The sequence below is a fragment of the Chiloscyllium plagiosum genome, unplaced genomic scaffold (assembly GCF_037043375.1).
Source record: "Chiloscyllium plagiosum isolate Xiang-an unplaced genomic scaffold, Cpla_swu_hap1 HiC_scaffold_2, whole genome shotgun sequence".
Taxonomy (NCBI): domain Eukaryota; kingdom Metazoa; phylum Chordata; class Chondrichthyes; order Orectolobiformes; family Hemiscylliidae; genus Chiloscyllium; species Chiloscyllium plagiosum.
This window is the reverse complement of record NW_028270140.1, coordinates 12,812,023-12,827,633: the sequence shown is the minus strand read 5'-3', so window position 1 is coordinate 12,827,633 and position 15,611 is coordinate 12,812,023. Positions and strand designations below refer to the sequence as shown.

The window sequence follows — 15,611 nt, the reverse complement described above, 5'->3', positions numbered from 1 at the left end:
ATGCCGACCAAATATCCCACTCAATCTAGTCCCACCTCCCAACACCCGGCCCATATCCCTCCAAACTCTTCCTATTCATATACCCATCTACATGCCTTTTAAATGTTGCAATTGCACTGGCCTCCACCACTTCCTCTGGCAGCTCATTCCATACACGTACCACCCTCTGTGTGAAAGAGTTGCCCCTGACGTCTCTTTTATATCTTTCCCCTCTCACCCTAAACCTATGCCCTGTCTTGAGAGACTCTGGGAGCACAGCAGCACCACCTCACTGGCCAACTAACTGTACTCCACACTTAATTTAAAATACCACACCATGTAATAATCTGTTGAAAACTTAATCAGCAGTTATCCCTTTTTCTACATTTTATACAGATGCGTAGTGTGCATGTGTGATTTTGAATTAAGGCAACTACTTCGAGTCTTGCCCTGCAGCCATGAGTTTCATGCCAAGTGTGTCGACAAATGGCTGAAGGTAAAATGAACTTACAATCATACACTTTGACCTGGTATCTATGTCTCCTCCTTCATTATTTTTATGATTTGAGTTTAACCTTTCTTATGCAAAAGATTTGAGAATATTTGCACAGCATTGATTCTCTTTATTTGCTATAGCTTGCATTGACAAAACTGTCATTAATTTGCTTCCGAGAGATCAATCTGAATTATTGGGAATACTGTAGTATTTGTGTTAGAGTTTGCCAAAAAACATTACCTTCAATCAACACAATGTTTTATGTCATCTCAGTATGTCTAAGACATTAGAAATGTTCTCATCTAATACAAAGTACTGACCACACTTTATCATTGCTCAATTTGTGTTTTGACTTGTTGTTTCTGGCAAAAAAAAGTCTAGTTGAAGAAAATTGCATCACTGTTTCTAATTACACTGCAAGCTTTTGTTTTGTTTAAGCAGTATAATTTCACAAATAGTGCAATCAAAAAAAATATTGTATTTCTGTAGTAACTTCCATACCCTTGGTCTCAGTTGATGATTGGTGAACAAACTGAGTATTAATTGACAGGCATTTATGGTAATACATTCAGATAAACAGCTGGGAAAAAGCTGATGTTAGAATATTGGACTTTAGAGCAGTTTCAATTTGTTTATTTTGGAGTATGGATCTGTATATTCCATTTTTGTAAACCTAATTGTGCTTCATAAAATCAAGGTGTAAAGTATCTACTGAAACGTCTATTCAGCTTTTTTAGGAAAAGATCAAATCTTTGCATATTTATGATCAATTCACTTTTTTGTTGTATCCATTTGATCTGTATAGAGGCCAACAATCTATTCAGTGTAACATTCAGGAAACAGAGTTACCATATTTTATTGAATGAGTAAGTTGCCTAAAATGATGCTGATTGGGCAGGTTCTAAGCCTTTAGGACTCAGGATAGATCTGGGGAACCAGCAGATACAGCTAAGTGTTATGATACGGGCTTAGGAAAAGCCTGGGGTTCTGTGAATGCACCAGCTTGTTATCTCATCGAATATTATAACTTGGGGTCAGTAAAATAATATCTTTTGGTGATCCAAACTGCATGTGTGCCACAAAAGTGGGCAATACTTAACACTCACAACCCACTTTACACATAGTAGGACTGAAGTCACTAGAAAAGAAAATTGGTGAAAGTAAAATCCCAGTGTGGTTATGCCCAAAACAATTTCACGTACCCCGCATCTCTTTCACGTGTGCCTGCATATTTGCATTTTCAGTCATTTGGAAGGCATACAGATGAACTTAAGACCCGTGCTATGGACCGGGCCAGATCCCCTCGAAACATTTTAAGAAAGTGGCCCAGACTCTAACTTTGCTGCTTGTTTTAAGCAGGTGTAGTGCTAATATTCCAGGAGGGATGCAGCTGGTCAAACCACTTAGTTTTAAACAAAACATTATTTATTTACAAAACTACCAAATGAAACATACACAAACGAGAACAGCACGTAGAAAAACTTAACTAATCTGAAAACTCAACAGTTTATCCCAACTTAATGATGCTGTTCCCAATATTTGCAACAATCCCCATGAACACCCCTTGGCACAAAAGGTAAAATCAAACACAGGGTCTTCTAAGAGAGAAGTCCGAGAGAGGGATCGACATGGACCTGCCTCTTTCATTTAGCTGTTGCTTGGACCAACAGCCTCAAACTGCCTGACTGCTTTCAGGAAAGTACCAGACTGCCAAAACCAAATCAAACCAGAGAAAAGCTGAGCTGGGAGAACTGGCCACTTTCCTTTCATTGTGCAAGTGTTATTTTAAAAACTTGAAAGCCTTTGGCCTGAGGCAGTATCAGTTAGCTATAATCAAACAGGCCCTAAAACCCTTCATAGATTCATAGAGATGTACAGCAAGGAAACAGACCCTTTTGGTCCAATTTGTCCAAGCCAACCAGATCTCCCAAACCAATCTAGTCGCACCTCCCAATACCTGGCCCATATCCCCCCAAACCCTTCCTATTCATGTACCCATCCAGATGCCTTTTAAGTGTTGCAATTGTACCAGCCTCCACCACTTCCTCTAGCAGCTCATTCCAAACACGTACCACCCTCTGTGTGAAAACGTTGCCCCTTAGGTCTCTTTTATATCTTTCTCCTCACCCTAAACCTATGCCCTCTACTTCTGGACTCCCCCATCCCGGGGAAAAGACTTTGTCTATTTATCATATCCATGCCCCTCATGATTTTGTAAACCTCTATAAGGTTACCCCTCAGCTTCCGACGCTCCAGGGAAAACAGCCCCAGCCTATTCAACTTCTCCCTATAGCTCAAATCCTCCAACCGTGGCAACATCCTTGTAAATCTTTTCTGAACCCTTTCAAGTTTCATAACATCTTTCAGATAGGAAGGAGACCAGAATTGCACATTAATATTCCAACAGTGGCCTAACCAATGTCCTATACAGCCGCAACATGACCTCCCAACTCCTGTACTCAATACGCTGACCAATATAGGAAAGCATACCAAAGGCCGCCTTCACTATCCTATCTACCTGCGACTCCACTTTCAAGGAGCTATGAACCTGCACTCCAAGGTCTCTTTGTTCAGCAACACTCCCTAGGACCTTACCATTAAGTGTATAAGTCCTGCTAAGATTTGCTTTCCCAAAATGCAGCATCTCACATTTATCTAAGTAAATTCCATCTGCCACTTCTCAGCCCATTGGCCCATCTGATAAGATCCTGTTGTAATCTGAGGTAATCTTCTCTGCTGTCTACTACACCTCCAATTTTGCTGTCATCTGCAAACTTACTAACTATACCTCTTTTGCTCGCATCCAAATCATTTATATAAATGATGAAAAGTAGTTGACCCAACACCAATCATTGTGGCACTCCACTGGTCACAGGCCTCCAGTCTGAAAAACGACCTTTCACCACCAACTTCTGTCTTCTACTTATGAGCCAGTTCTGTATCCAAATGGCTAGTTCTCCCTGTATTCCATGAGATGTAACCTTGCTAACCAGTCTCCCATGGGGAACCTTGTCGAATCCTTTACTGAAGTCCACATAAATTACATCTACCGCTCTGCCCTCATCAATCCTCTTTGTTACTTCTTCAAAAAAACTCAAACCAAGTTTGTGAGACATGGTTTCCCATGCACCAAGCCATATTGACTATCCCTAATCAGTCCTTGCCTTTCCAAATATATGTACATCTTGTCCCTCAGGATTCCCTCCAACAACTTGCCCACCACCGTCAGGCTCACTGGTGTATAATTCTCTGGCTTTTCCTTACCACTTTTCTTTAAACAGTGACACCACATTAGCCAACCTCCAGTCTTCCGGCATCTCACCTGTGACTATCGATGATACAAATATCTCAGTAAGAGGGCCAGCAATCTCTTCCCTCGCTTCCCACAGAGTTCGAGGGTACACCTGATCTGGTCCTGGGGATTTATCCACTTGAATGGTTTTCAAGACATCCTGCACTTCCTCCTCTGTAATATGGACATTTTTAAGATGTCACCATTTATTTCGCTACGTTCTACATCTTCTACAGTCCTTTTCCACAGTAAATACTCACTTAGTATCTCCCCATTTTCTGCTCCACAGACAAGCCGTCTTGAGGGGCCCTATTCTCTCCCTAGTTACCCTTTGTCCTTAATGTATTTGTAAATACCCTTTGGATTCTCCTTAACTCTATTTGCCAAAGCTATCTCATGCTCCCTTTTTGCCCTCCTGATTTCCCTCTTAAGTATACTCCTACTCTCTTAATACTCTTCTAAGGATTCACTCAATCTATCCTGTCTGTATCTGATATATGCTTCCTTCTTTTTCTTAACCAAACCCTCAATTTCTTTAGCCATCCAGTATTCCCTATACCTGCCAGCCTTTCCTTTCATCCTAACAGGAATATACTTGCTCTGGACTCTCATTATCTCATTTCTGAAGGCTTCCCATTTTCCAGCCGTCCCTTTACCTGTGAGCATCTGCCCCCAATCAGCTTTTGAAAGTTCTTGTCTAATGCCGTCAAAATTAGCCTTCCTTCAATTTAGAACTTCAACTTTCAGATCTGGTCTATCCTTTTCCATAGAATTATGGTCGCTGTCCCCAGAGTGCGCCCCCACTGATACCTCAGTCACCTGCCCTACCTTATTTCCTAAGAGTAGGTCAAGTTTTGCACCTTCTCAAGTAGGTACATCCACATACTGAATCAGAAAATGTTCTCGTATACACTTAACAAATTCCTCTCTATCTAAACGCTTAATACTATGGCAGTCCCAGCCTATGACTGGAAAGTTAAAATCCCCTACCATAAACCACCCTGTTATCCTTACAGATAACTGAGATCTTCTTACAAATTTCTTTCTCAATTTCCTTCTGACTATTAGGGGGTCTATAATACAATCCCCATAAGGTGATCATCCCTTTCTTATTTCTCAGTTCCACCCAAATAACTTCCTTGGTTGTATTTCCCGGAATATCCTCCCTCAGTACAGCTGTAATGCTATCCCTTATCAAAAACGCCACTTCCCCTCCTCTCTTGCCTCCCTTTCTGTCCTTTCTGTCGCACTTGTATTCTAGAACATTAAGCTACCAGTACTGTCCATCCTGAGCCAGCTTTCTGTAATTGCTATGATATCCCAGTCCCATGTTCCTAACCATGCCCTGAGTTCATCTGCCTTTCCTGTTAGGTTTCTTGCATTGAAATAAATTAAATTTAATGTATCAGTCCTACCTTGTTCTCTGCTTTGTCCCTGCCTGCCCTGACTGTTTGACTCGCCTTTGTTCTCAAGTGTACCTGCTCAGATTGATTTCTTTCCTCACTATCTCCCTGGGTTTCCCCCCCCCCCCCCCCCCCCCACACACACACACACACACACACACACACACACACACTCTCGCCCCCCCACCCCACCCCCACCTTACTAATTTAAATCAGCCCTAGCAAATCTCCCTGCTGATATATTTGTCCCCTTCCAATTTAGGTGCAATCCGTCCTTCTTGTACGGGTCACCTCTACCCCAAAAGTGCATCCAATGATCCAAAAATGTGAATCCTTCTCCCATACACCAGCTCCTCAGCCATGCATTCATCTGCTCTATCCTCCTATTCCTGCCCTCACTAGCTCATAGCAGCAGGAGTAATCCAAATATTACTACTCTCGAGGACCTCCTTTTTAAATTCCTGCCTTATTGTCTGTAATTTACCTTCAGAATCTCAACCTTTTCCCTTCCTATGTCGTTGATTCCATATGATCTCTTGGAACTCACTGTACCCCTTATTGCATTAAAACCAGTCTCAGTACCAGAAACTTAGCTGTTCGTGCTACGTTCCCCTGAGAATCCAACACCGCCCTACTTTTTCCAAAACACCATACTTGTTTGAAATGGGAATCGCCACAGATGACTCCTGCACTAGCTGCCTACCTCTCTTACCTTTCCTGGAGTTAACCCATCTATGTGACAGTATCCGCAACTTTTTCTCCCTTCCTATACCTGCCATCCATCACATCCCCTTGCTCTTGTAAATTCCTCATTGCCTCTAACTGTCTCTCCAACCGATCCATTCGATCTGATAGGATTTGCAATCAATGGCATTTATTGCAGATATGATCCTCAGTAACCCCTAAACTCCCACATCCGACATGAAGAGGATATCTCTGTACCAAAGGCCATTTTTGCTTCTTTCAGTCTACAGACCCAGAAAATAGCACTGTCTTATTCCTCTACAAAACACTGGTCCAGTTTAAATTAATACTTATGGCTTATGTTTTAAGTTTAATCCAGAGACATATCTCAATAAAACATATAATCAAGAAAGAGCCCACTCTACTCACTACTGTAGTCTTACTGTAAGGCCACACTTAAAATATCTACTTACCTGTTTCTGTGCTGTGACCTCTCCCAAACAGGTTCCTCCAAGATTAGTCGTGAATTTCACTGTTTGTTAATTCTCCCAGACGCACTCCAATGTCCAGCGATACATGAATACAAACAGCAAAGGCAGTAACTGTGCAGGTTCACTGCTGTGTTAGTTAGTTATGTGGGTTTCTTTCTCTCTCTCTGTCTCTCCTGCACTGACTTCACCATGTGCTGGCTTTGTCTGTTCCTCTCCCTTTTAAAAGTGCTGTTGTTTTGACTTTTTTTCTCTCCAAAATTCCAAAACAATGCAACAGCATATAAAACAGTAATTGCTGCTCCTGGAATTCGAGGAAATCACCTCCAATACCTAAAACACCTCAAAAAAGGAGCAGCTGTTACAACCAGAAATTTTTCCTTTCCTCCATCTTGGATTACCCAGAATCCCCTCAAACTTAGACTTTTCGGAGCCTGTGTCTTTTATGACCACTGAAAAAAAATCCAAGGACAACATAACCTTTTTAAAGAAGCAGCATCATTACACCCGAGAGATATCATTAACTATTATTTTTATGCATAGTAGGTGAATGTACAGAATAGTCATTATAATCAAATTTCACCTTGACATAACTAATTAAGAAGTCAAAACATATACTATGCCATCAGCAGACCCAGCCAATACTTCCTAAGCAAGGAATCTTGTATACTGATGTGTTCTGGATCTCCCTAAAAATAGAAGAGTTTGTATAAATCCATCGAAACTGGGTACGAAGTTTAAAAAGCTGAAAATGTGTTGCTGGAAAAACGCAGCAGGTCAGGCAGCATCCAAGGAGCAGGAGAATCAACGTTTCGGCCTGAGCCGTTCTTCAGGAATTCCTGCTCCTTGGATGCTGCCTGACCTGCTGCGCTTTTCCAGCAACACATTTTCAGCTCTGATCTCCAGCATCTGCAGTCCTCACTTCCTCCACAAAGTTTAAAAAGTCAAGAAATACAGCAGTGAAATTTCACATACTATTTTTCCAGTAAAGTTGGTATAAACAGCAATACTACTTGAAGGTTATGACAACACATGTAGAGCTCATTAATTCTGCTTTAGCTTTACTGTATATTGCTGAGTAATATGTGCTGTTCATTCACTTTATAGAGAGCCGTATCATAGAGTTTGGTATAATGGGATAAATATTCGCCGATGGTAAATTTATGACATGATTTTGCCTCAGTGTAATTTTATTCAATTCTTTCTCGGCATCATCACCTGTTCCTGTGACACCTAATATGTGATTTTAAAAAATATATATGAATAATTGTAAAAGATATTTACTTTCTTTCCCATTCATTTTTGTACTCTGCTACATATAGTTACTTTTGCTGAAATTGCATTGAAGAGTTTTTTTCAGTTCTTCATTGTGTATTTAACCACACAAGATATACAACGATGTTCTGTTTAACTGTGCAATGAGCATTTAACAAGCAAGAATGCAATAGTTTCAATATTTAAATAAACCTGAAGATACTAACATCACCTGGAATCTGTTCTGGAATTTTAAAATAACTTGAATTGGGATAAATGCAAAATGTGCCATTGGATGCATTGCAAATATTTTGGGAGAGTTGGAAGAGGTATGCTGAATTTATGATTTGTGCCTTTTATTGTTGTATAATAAAATGCTGTAATGCATGATTAGTAATCTAACGTGTTTATTTCAGATTCTGCTCCAGATACACGGGTCATCCTACATTAACATAGGAACTGGGAGTGGGAGTAGGCAATTCAGCCCTTCTTGCCTGCTCCACCATTTACCATGATCATGACTGACCTTATCCTGGTCTCAACTCCACTTTCCTGCCTGCTTCCCATAGCCCTGTATTCCACTTTTCATCAGAAACCTATCTGTTCCTTTCTTGAGAAATCTGTTGGTTGATTCTGCCTCCACTGCACCCTGAGCAGTGAGTTCTACAGATTCACAACCCTCTGAGAAAATGTGAGGCATGCTGCATGAATATCAGTGTCTGTTTTGTGTGAAGTGATATATGGTTAAGATGAATCCATGAAGATACTTGAGTTTGGGACCAGGAATCACAGGATTGGTTTATGACGTTTTTTCAGTATACTTTTGATTTTAGTGTCTTCAAAATGTAATACAAATATATTAAACATGATTTTGCTTTTCTTTTTCTCCAGGCAAATCGTACATGTCCAATTTGTCGAGCTGATGCTTCGGAAGTTCACAGAGATTCAGAATGAAACCAATCAAATAGCACAAATTTGGGTGTACTTTGTGGCATATAAATGAACTATTCATTGAACTTAACCTATTGTGGCTTCCAGCCTTCCCTTTACATTAAGGGTCATAATGTGATGCAGTCATTTGACCTTCCTTTGCACTGTGTGATTCAATGACTTATAAAGCTTATATAGTCTTCACATTGAAACAATTATGGGATTGTTATACTAACAGTGTGATTGGAACTCCAAAGATTTTTTTTCAGCTTAAATTTGTGTGTGCACTAACATTCCCTGGTTTTTGTGTGATCATTCCAGGTGTTGCTGCAGGATTACTATAGATGTGATCTTTTGGCATGTGTGCTTTTTTGATTTTATTTATATATATATATATATATATAAAATATATATATATGTATAAATAAAGAGGTAGTTAAACTGTTTTAGCGATCTACCTTATAGAGCATTCAGGTACTGTGAGTGAGTATGATTGTAAGCGTGCAAGTATTTTAGCCACATGTACTACTTCCAGACAAGCTTAAGTACTGGCATAACGTGAGTTGTATGTGTGTAGTCTTAATTATGCTGAAATGTATAGCTGTGTTATTTAAACAGTACTAGTACTGTACACTGGTTTCTCTCTTTGTTTGCAGTTGCACACTGTATACTAAGGGTGCAACAATTATGAATTTTTTTTCACTCAGTTGCTCCTCAGTATTTTATATTGGCAGATTAGAAGAGCATATATTTATAACACACCCCAGCTAAATGATTAAGGGTGAAAGATTGTGCAAATTTATAAAACTATTATTACCCAGAGAACCAAAGCGGTGAGTGGCTGAAATAATTTGCTGCGTTTTCCTGTAATATATGGTGACTGGAAGTCTTATACAAGCAGAGTGACAGAGGTTTAAAACTGGGTGTGCTATAAAAATATCATTTATTGCTAGATATTACTGGCCAGTCTAAAAATGTGGGTCTCAGGTGTGCAACAAAGTCCTATCAGCACCTTAAAATGTAACCTTGGTTGTTAAACTACTTTGCTATCTTGAAAAATTTAATTCTCTGCTTTATCCTTTGATCTTAATATCAATGCCATGTTTTAACACTACCTTCAACTTAATGTTGCTTTCTTTTAAAAATCTGGTTTGAGCACAGCATAAGTAGGCACTCTGCTCCAAATTTTATACTAGCTTTCAGCTCCGCCTTTCAAATTATATTTCTAACTAATTGAATATTTTCTCCCATCTTTAATTTTTAGTTCCATTGTATGTAATATTTTATATAATTACATTTTCTTAGATTTGGTTATATACGTTTCTCCATGTATATCTCAAACTAACCCAATTAGAATTATTCACACTTGCAAAAGGCCAAGTCACAGAACTAAGCAGATTCTGTTTTAAAACTTGTAGGAAAGCATTGAGCAGTTATTTTTTGCCCCTGAGCAATTATTAGACCAGAGACCTATTACGTCGTGATGAGGACAATAATCAACAGTCATGAAGAGCTCCTCAAAAGAAGTATTTGATTCAATTCTAAGGAAATTTTGTAAAGAAAAATTACTATTTTTATAGTATAGTCGGGATTAATTGTTGAATGTGAACATTTGGGGATAAAGTAGAGATCATACAGATTTGCAATGAAGAAAAAACGAAACTTATTTTTTGTTTCTCCAAGAATGTCATTGCTCAGTGGTCATCTTTGAATCTGTATTGATTATTCTTGTAGACTTAACACTTTGCTAGTAAAAATTGAACCCAATGTTTGATTAAAGCAATGATTGCAATCTGTTGGTTTGGAAACTGTTATTATGAATACAACTTGAGACTTATTGTAATTATTTAATGGTCACACCTACAGCAGGTGATTTATTTGTTTTCTATTTGGTTGGATTATTGAGATGTTTGGGAACTTGGTATTGTCACAGATCAGACCTGTCTATAACTGCTTAACACTTAAATTGGGTGCAAAAGCAGAACTAATGTTCCCTTCCCCTACCTAATTATTTTTCATTTTATAAACATGGTCTAAAAAAATCTTGGAACTGATGATTTCTGGTCTTTTGCTTCAGTTGTAGTAGAAACTAAATGCAAACCCCATCTGTGGACTCAAGTTTTCTTCTCTCTATTTTCATCATGGAATAATGGTATCAGTATGTCAATGTTATTGGTTTGAAACATGCTATAAAATTGGATTCAGTAGAATTTCACAAGAACGTTGAGTAATCCGACCACCAAGAAATTTGTCTTGAGTCTGTGTTTTTGATTTTCAGTATTCACCAGATGTTACCAACCAGTGTTAATTTTTCACACACATGCTGCTGGTCCTGAACTGAATGCTGTTTCTCAAGGCCTATCTAGTGTTTCTAAAAGACTTGCTGAAAGCTTTGCTCAGACATTTAAAATGCAAGAATAGATGCCTAATTTATCTGTTCAGTTATTTGTATAAACATGAGCATTCTTTATCATTGAGCCTGAATGCATTGTGTGTGGGTTCTTGAATGGAAATTAGATATATATAAAGAAAATTTGCTGAAATTTTCAACATTGCACAATGAATTTGTAAACTTAACTAGAATGACCTGTATTTCAGAACGTTTGATAAATTCTAAGCTAATTGCTCTTATTTATTATTTATGCAACACAACATTTGCACATCATGAAAGAGAAGTTGGAAATGCAAGTCTTTTAGAAATGCTGTTTTTCTCCTCTTGTCCAGTCTCTTCTCAGTTACATCTATGATTTCTCTGACATTTTATCATCCGTTTCAGAATTTCCAGTTTGTGGGCTCCAGCCGCCTCCTGTTTACTATGACCGTGCAGTCCCTTTACATGTCCATCTCCCATCAGGATGGTCTCAGGGCTCTGTGTGCTTCTAGAAAAAAAGCCTAAACTGTCCTCATCCACCACCACCCTCCTCCGTGTGGCCGAGCTCGTTCTCACTTCAAACAACTTCTCTTTTAATCCTTCTCACTTTCTTCAGGTCAAAGAGTTACTCACATGGGGCCCCATTTATTCCTGTCTCTTTGTGGAGTACATGAACATTTCTTGTTCCAGTCCTTTCCGGCCACCAACCACAACCTTCTCCAGTGTATCAATGATCTCGCTGGTGCTGCTTACCTCTCTCATCCAGAATTGGGATGGTTTATCAATTTCTCTTCCAATTTCAACCCTGTTCTCACCTTCATCTGGTCCATCTCTGACTCCTCCCTTCTTTTCCTTGGCAAGTCTGTTTCTATTTCTCAGGAAAGGCAGTCCGTCAATATCAACTACAAATTAACCAACTCTACATTTACCTTGAATGTACTTCCTCACATCCTACTTCCTGTAAAGACTCTTCCATTCACACAGTTCCTGTGTCTCCATCACATCTGTTCTGATGATGCCAACTTTGAAGAGGAGGCTTCCAAAATGTCCACCTTCCTCAACTCTTGATTCCCCAGCAATATAATTGAAAGGGCCCTCAGCCAGGTCTGACCCATCTCCCGTAGTTCAGTCCTTACCCCCTTCTCTTCCCTGACACAACGGAGGTAGAGCTCCCCTCCCTTTTGTCCTGACCTTCCATCCCACCAGTTTCCACAGTTAGAGGATTATTAGCCCCCTCCAGCAGGATGCCACCACCAGACATATATTCTTCTCCTCTACCTTGTCAGCCTTCTGCAAGGACCATTCCTCTGGGTCCACTCCTCCTTCACTCCCAGCAGCCCCCTCAAAGCCCCAGGCACCTTCCCCTGCAACAGCAGTAGTTGTAACTTGTTGAAAACCTGCTCATTTATTTCCGCCCTCTTAAGTATCCAAAGGCCCAAACGCACCTTCCAAATGAAGCAGTGCTTTACCTGCGCTTCACTCAATCTGGTGTATGCTCACTGCTCATTATGTGATCTCCTCTGTATTGAAGAAGCAAAGCATAGATTGGGTGACCACTTCATGGAACATCTACATTCTGTCCGCAAAAAGATCCTGAGTTTCAAATTGCCTGCCACTTCAACGCACCACCTTGTTCCCTGGCCAAAGTTTATCTCAAGATTGCTGTAGTGCTCCAGCAAAATTTAGCTTAAGCTGGAAGAACAGCGCTTCACCTTCTGCTTGGAAACTCTATCTACATCTGGACTCAATATGTAGTTCGACAGTTTTGGAGCTTGAGGCACCTTCTCCATGTCCTTATCCTCAGCCCCATGCACCAGGCCTTTGTATCACATGGTCACTACTCATTGTTAGCTGCTAACAATCACCATGAGCATCTAATCATTCTTCTAAGCTGACCATTACCCAATCTTTTGTCTGTCCAACTGTTCTTCTGTCCGAGCTCTGTGTCCACTTATAGTTTACCCCATCGGTCGGTCGTGTGCACACCTATATAAACACAAATTTTTCCTAGCTACCATCAGTTCCGAAGACAGGTCACCAGATGCAAAACATTAGCTGATCTCCCTCCACAGATGCTGCCAAAACTGCTGAGATTTTCCAGCAATTGTTTTAAATAAATGCTGGATTGTTACGATGCAGTCTGTTCTAGCATCATTATATGGATATTTACAATTAATTCTGATTCTAAAGTTATGGGACTTTGTTGAAATGTATACATTCTACTTAAGAAAATTTGTAGCTTGGGTAATGTTATGTCTGTCCTTGAAAATGGCTATAGGAGACTAATTGAAAGAGCTCCTATCTGTCTTAAAACAACATTGAAGTTAGCGTTTTCTGTTATCAGTGCTTTCTTTAACTATTTCCTGTAACACCAAATATAAACAACTCACAACTGCCGCATGATACCACATTGCATTACAATGACATTTCTAGTGACAATGCATTATAAGCAGAATGTACACAGATATTGTATCCCTGCTACACTGCAAGCACTTAAAATGTTTTTAAGCAGCTGTATATCAGTTGTTTTGCTTATAGTGTACTATAGCTATGAATGCTGAGACTGAAATGCATACGTAGTATTAACTGGACAACATCATTTAGGTTGAACAGTGCTGCCTTATTTGTTAAAATAGACCATAATCTTCTTCATAAAAAAGTTAATTATCATTGTGACCGTATAACTTAGGAAGTCCAACCTGAAGGATAAAATTTGCGTAAGCCAGGATTGGAGTTTTTTTTAATTTGGGGGGAAGGAATATATAACTTAGTTATATATTCCTTATAACTTAGTTGAATGATGTAAATTGAGGCTGAGAGGAGGTACTGTAATAGTTAGGTTGGGTTATTGGCAAAGTTAATTGTTGCACTCTTAATACTTAATCACTTTTGAAATGTTTCTCATGTTGTTTGCATGGAAACTCTAGAACAGTTGTGTGCAGACCTTGCTTTCTGTGGTCAGTGTGTACTAAACACATGTGCATGTGTATCAAAGGAGACCATATTGGCAACGGCTGCTTTTGCCCAGCTAGGTCTGGTGTGGGTGGAAATGGGGAGTCATGCTGAACTATTACTGCCATGAAATGAAATGCGCATTTATATATTTAATCCCGCAGTCCGTATGATACAAGAAAAGCAACAATATACAATAAGATTTAATATGTCTTGGTCAACCCCACAAGTTTATTGATTGTGTCCTGCTTAAAGTTTTGTGTTTTGCATGGGTTTTTGGTGGATAGTTTCAAACTTACATTAATTTTGTAAACAAAAATCAATAAGATCTTGTGATATCCCAGGTTATAGTCATTATATTGAGAAGCCAAAACTAGACTGCTAAAGTTTAAACATTTAGCATTACTTGGTCCATTGTCTTAACACTGTCGTATTGGATTCTGGAATGCTAGTTTTTCAACAGCAGTCTAAACTTTGAGGAGAAGCATAACCTAAAGCACAAAATCTGGGTCATCTTTAGGTCTTAATAGACATTTTAGTGTGGGATTTTTCTTTGGTACATATACATTTACCTCATTTTGCCACTTATGTATTTAAAATTGCTAACGAATCAGAAACAAAAACAAATTATTTCTATTGACTTCATTTTGGAGTGTTTCATTAAATCATACATACATTGTATCATTTACTATGACAAGTAGTTTTCAATGTTGTATTATAAATCGACCTGTAACCAAATCATTTGAAGGCTTGATAAATTTTTAACAAAATTTGTACATTTTTTATGAAAGTTACTAGTAATGCTTTACTAAGTAGTGCAATTAATTTTTATTTTTAATCCCTGTGCCCAGTTTTGGAGTTGAGAGGGTTGTTCATTAATAAATGTACGATGTATACTTGCTCAGTTGACTTTTTATCTTGGCTGGTCAGAATGTTGACTTTATTTTTCTACCAACATTTTCTGTCTTTTATCCCACAAGTCTAGAGATATTTTCTCATGTTATTTTGTGTTTAAAGAAATGAAATCAGTAAGATCTAAAAGATAGTGATCTAGCTCCATATCCATAATCCTGATGGGAAACTGGAATTATGAAATAAAAACAAAGTAAGTTGGCGTATAATGGCTGCCAGTGTTTGAGGAGAGATCGACAGTGAGTTTTTAAACATGATCAGCTCTCTCATCTCTGCATCCTTGCTGATTCTGTCGCTCCTAGTTTTGCCAGTGATGATGAATCGACCCCTGTAAGCCAAGAAACTTGAACTGTCGATGGGCAGGCAAGCTGGCTTCTGGTGGTTGGCTGCTGACCAACTAGTTTCCAGTTTCTGCTCTGTTGTTGTGGTCTTCCCTCTCGATTATGTATCATAAGTTTAATTCAAATGTCTTGCTTAAAAATTTGTGTATTAAATTTTTTTAAATTGCCACACTTTTGCTAAAAAAAACATACGTGTAGACTGTTTAAATATCCTGCACTGAAATCAGGCCTGCAATTGAATCGACCTTCTGAGCAGAATCTGCCTTTGAAACATCATTTTGTTCCAGGAAATCTGCTAATTATAACTACTGGGGTCACCCTTTGGAAAGGGAGTGCCAGAATTGGGATGATAATGTTGGCAGCTGAAAATGTGTTGTTGGAAAAGCACAGCAGGGCAGGCAGCATCCAAGGAACAGGAGAATCGACGTTTCGGGCATAAGCCCTTCTTCAGCATCCCTCGGATGCTGCCTGACCTGCTGCGCTTTTCCAGCAACACATTTTCAGCTCTG

The 15,611-nt window shown here is 39.1% G+C and overlaps 1 protein-coding gene across 4 annotated transcripts in view; it reads left to right on the top strand.

Annotated features, from left to right (window-relative positions):
• The window catches only part of LOC122564492 (E3 ubiquitin-protein ligase RNF38), a 167,406-nt gene extending 152,656 nt beyond the window's left edge, over positions 1 to 14,750 (top strand). For all 4 annotated transcript variants that reach the window (XM_043719481.2, XM_043719489.2, XM_043719452.2 and 1 more), the window contains 2 exons: positions 376 to 475; positions 8,488 to 14,750. In XM_043719481.2, the coding sequence (XP_043575416.2) occupies positions 376 to 475; positions 8,488 to 8,550 (163 nt within the window). In that variant the 3' untranslated portion in view covers positions 8,551 to 14,750. The remainder of the gene's footprint in view (positions 1 to 375; positions 476 to 8,487) is intronic.
• Positions 14,751 to 15,611: the final 861 nt, after the last annotated feature.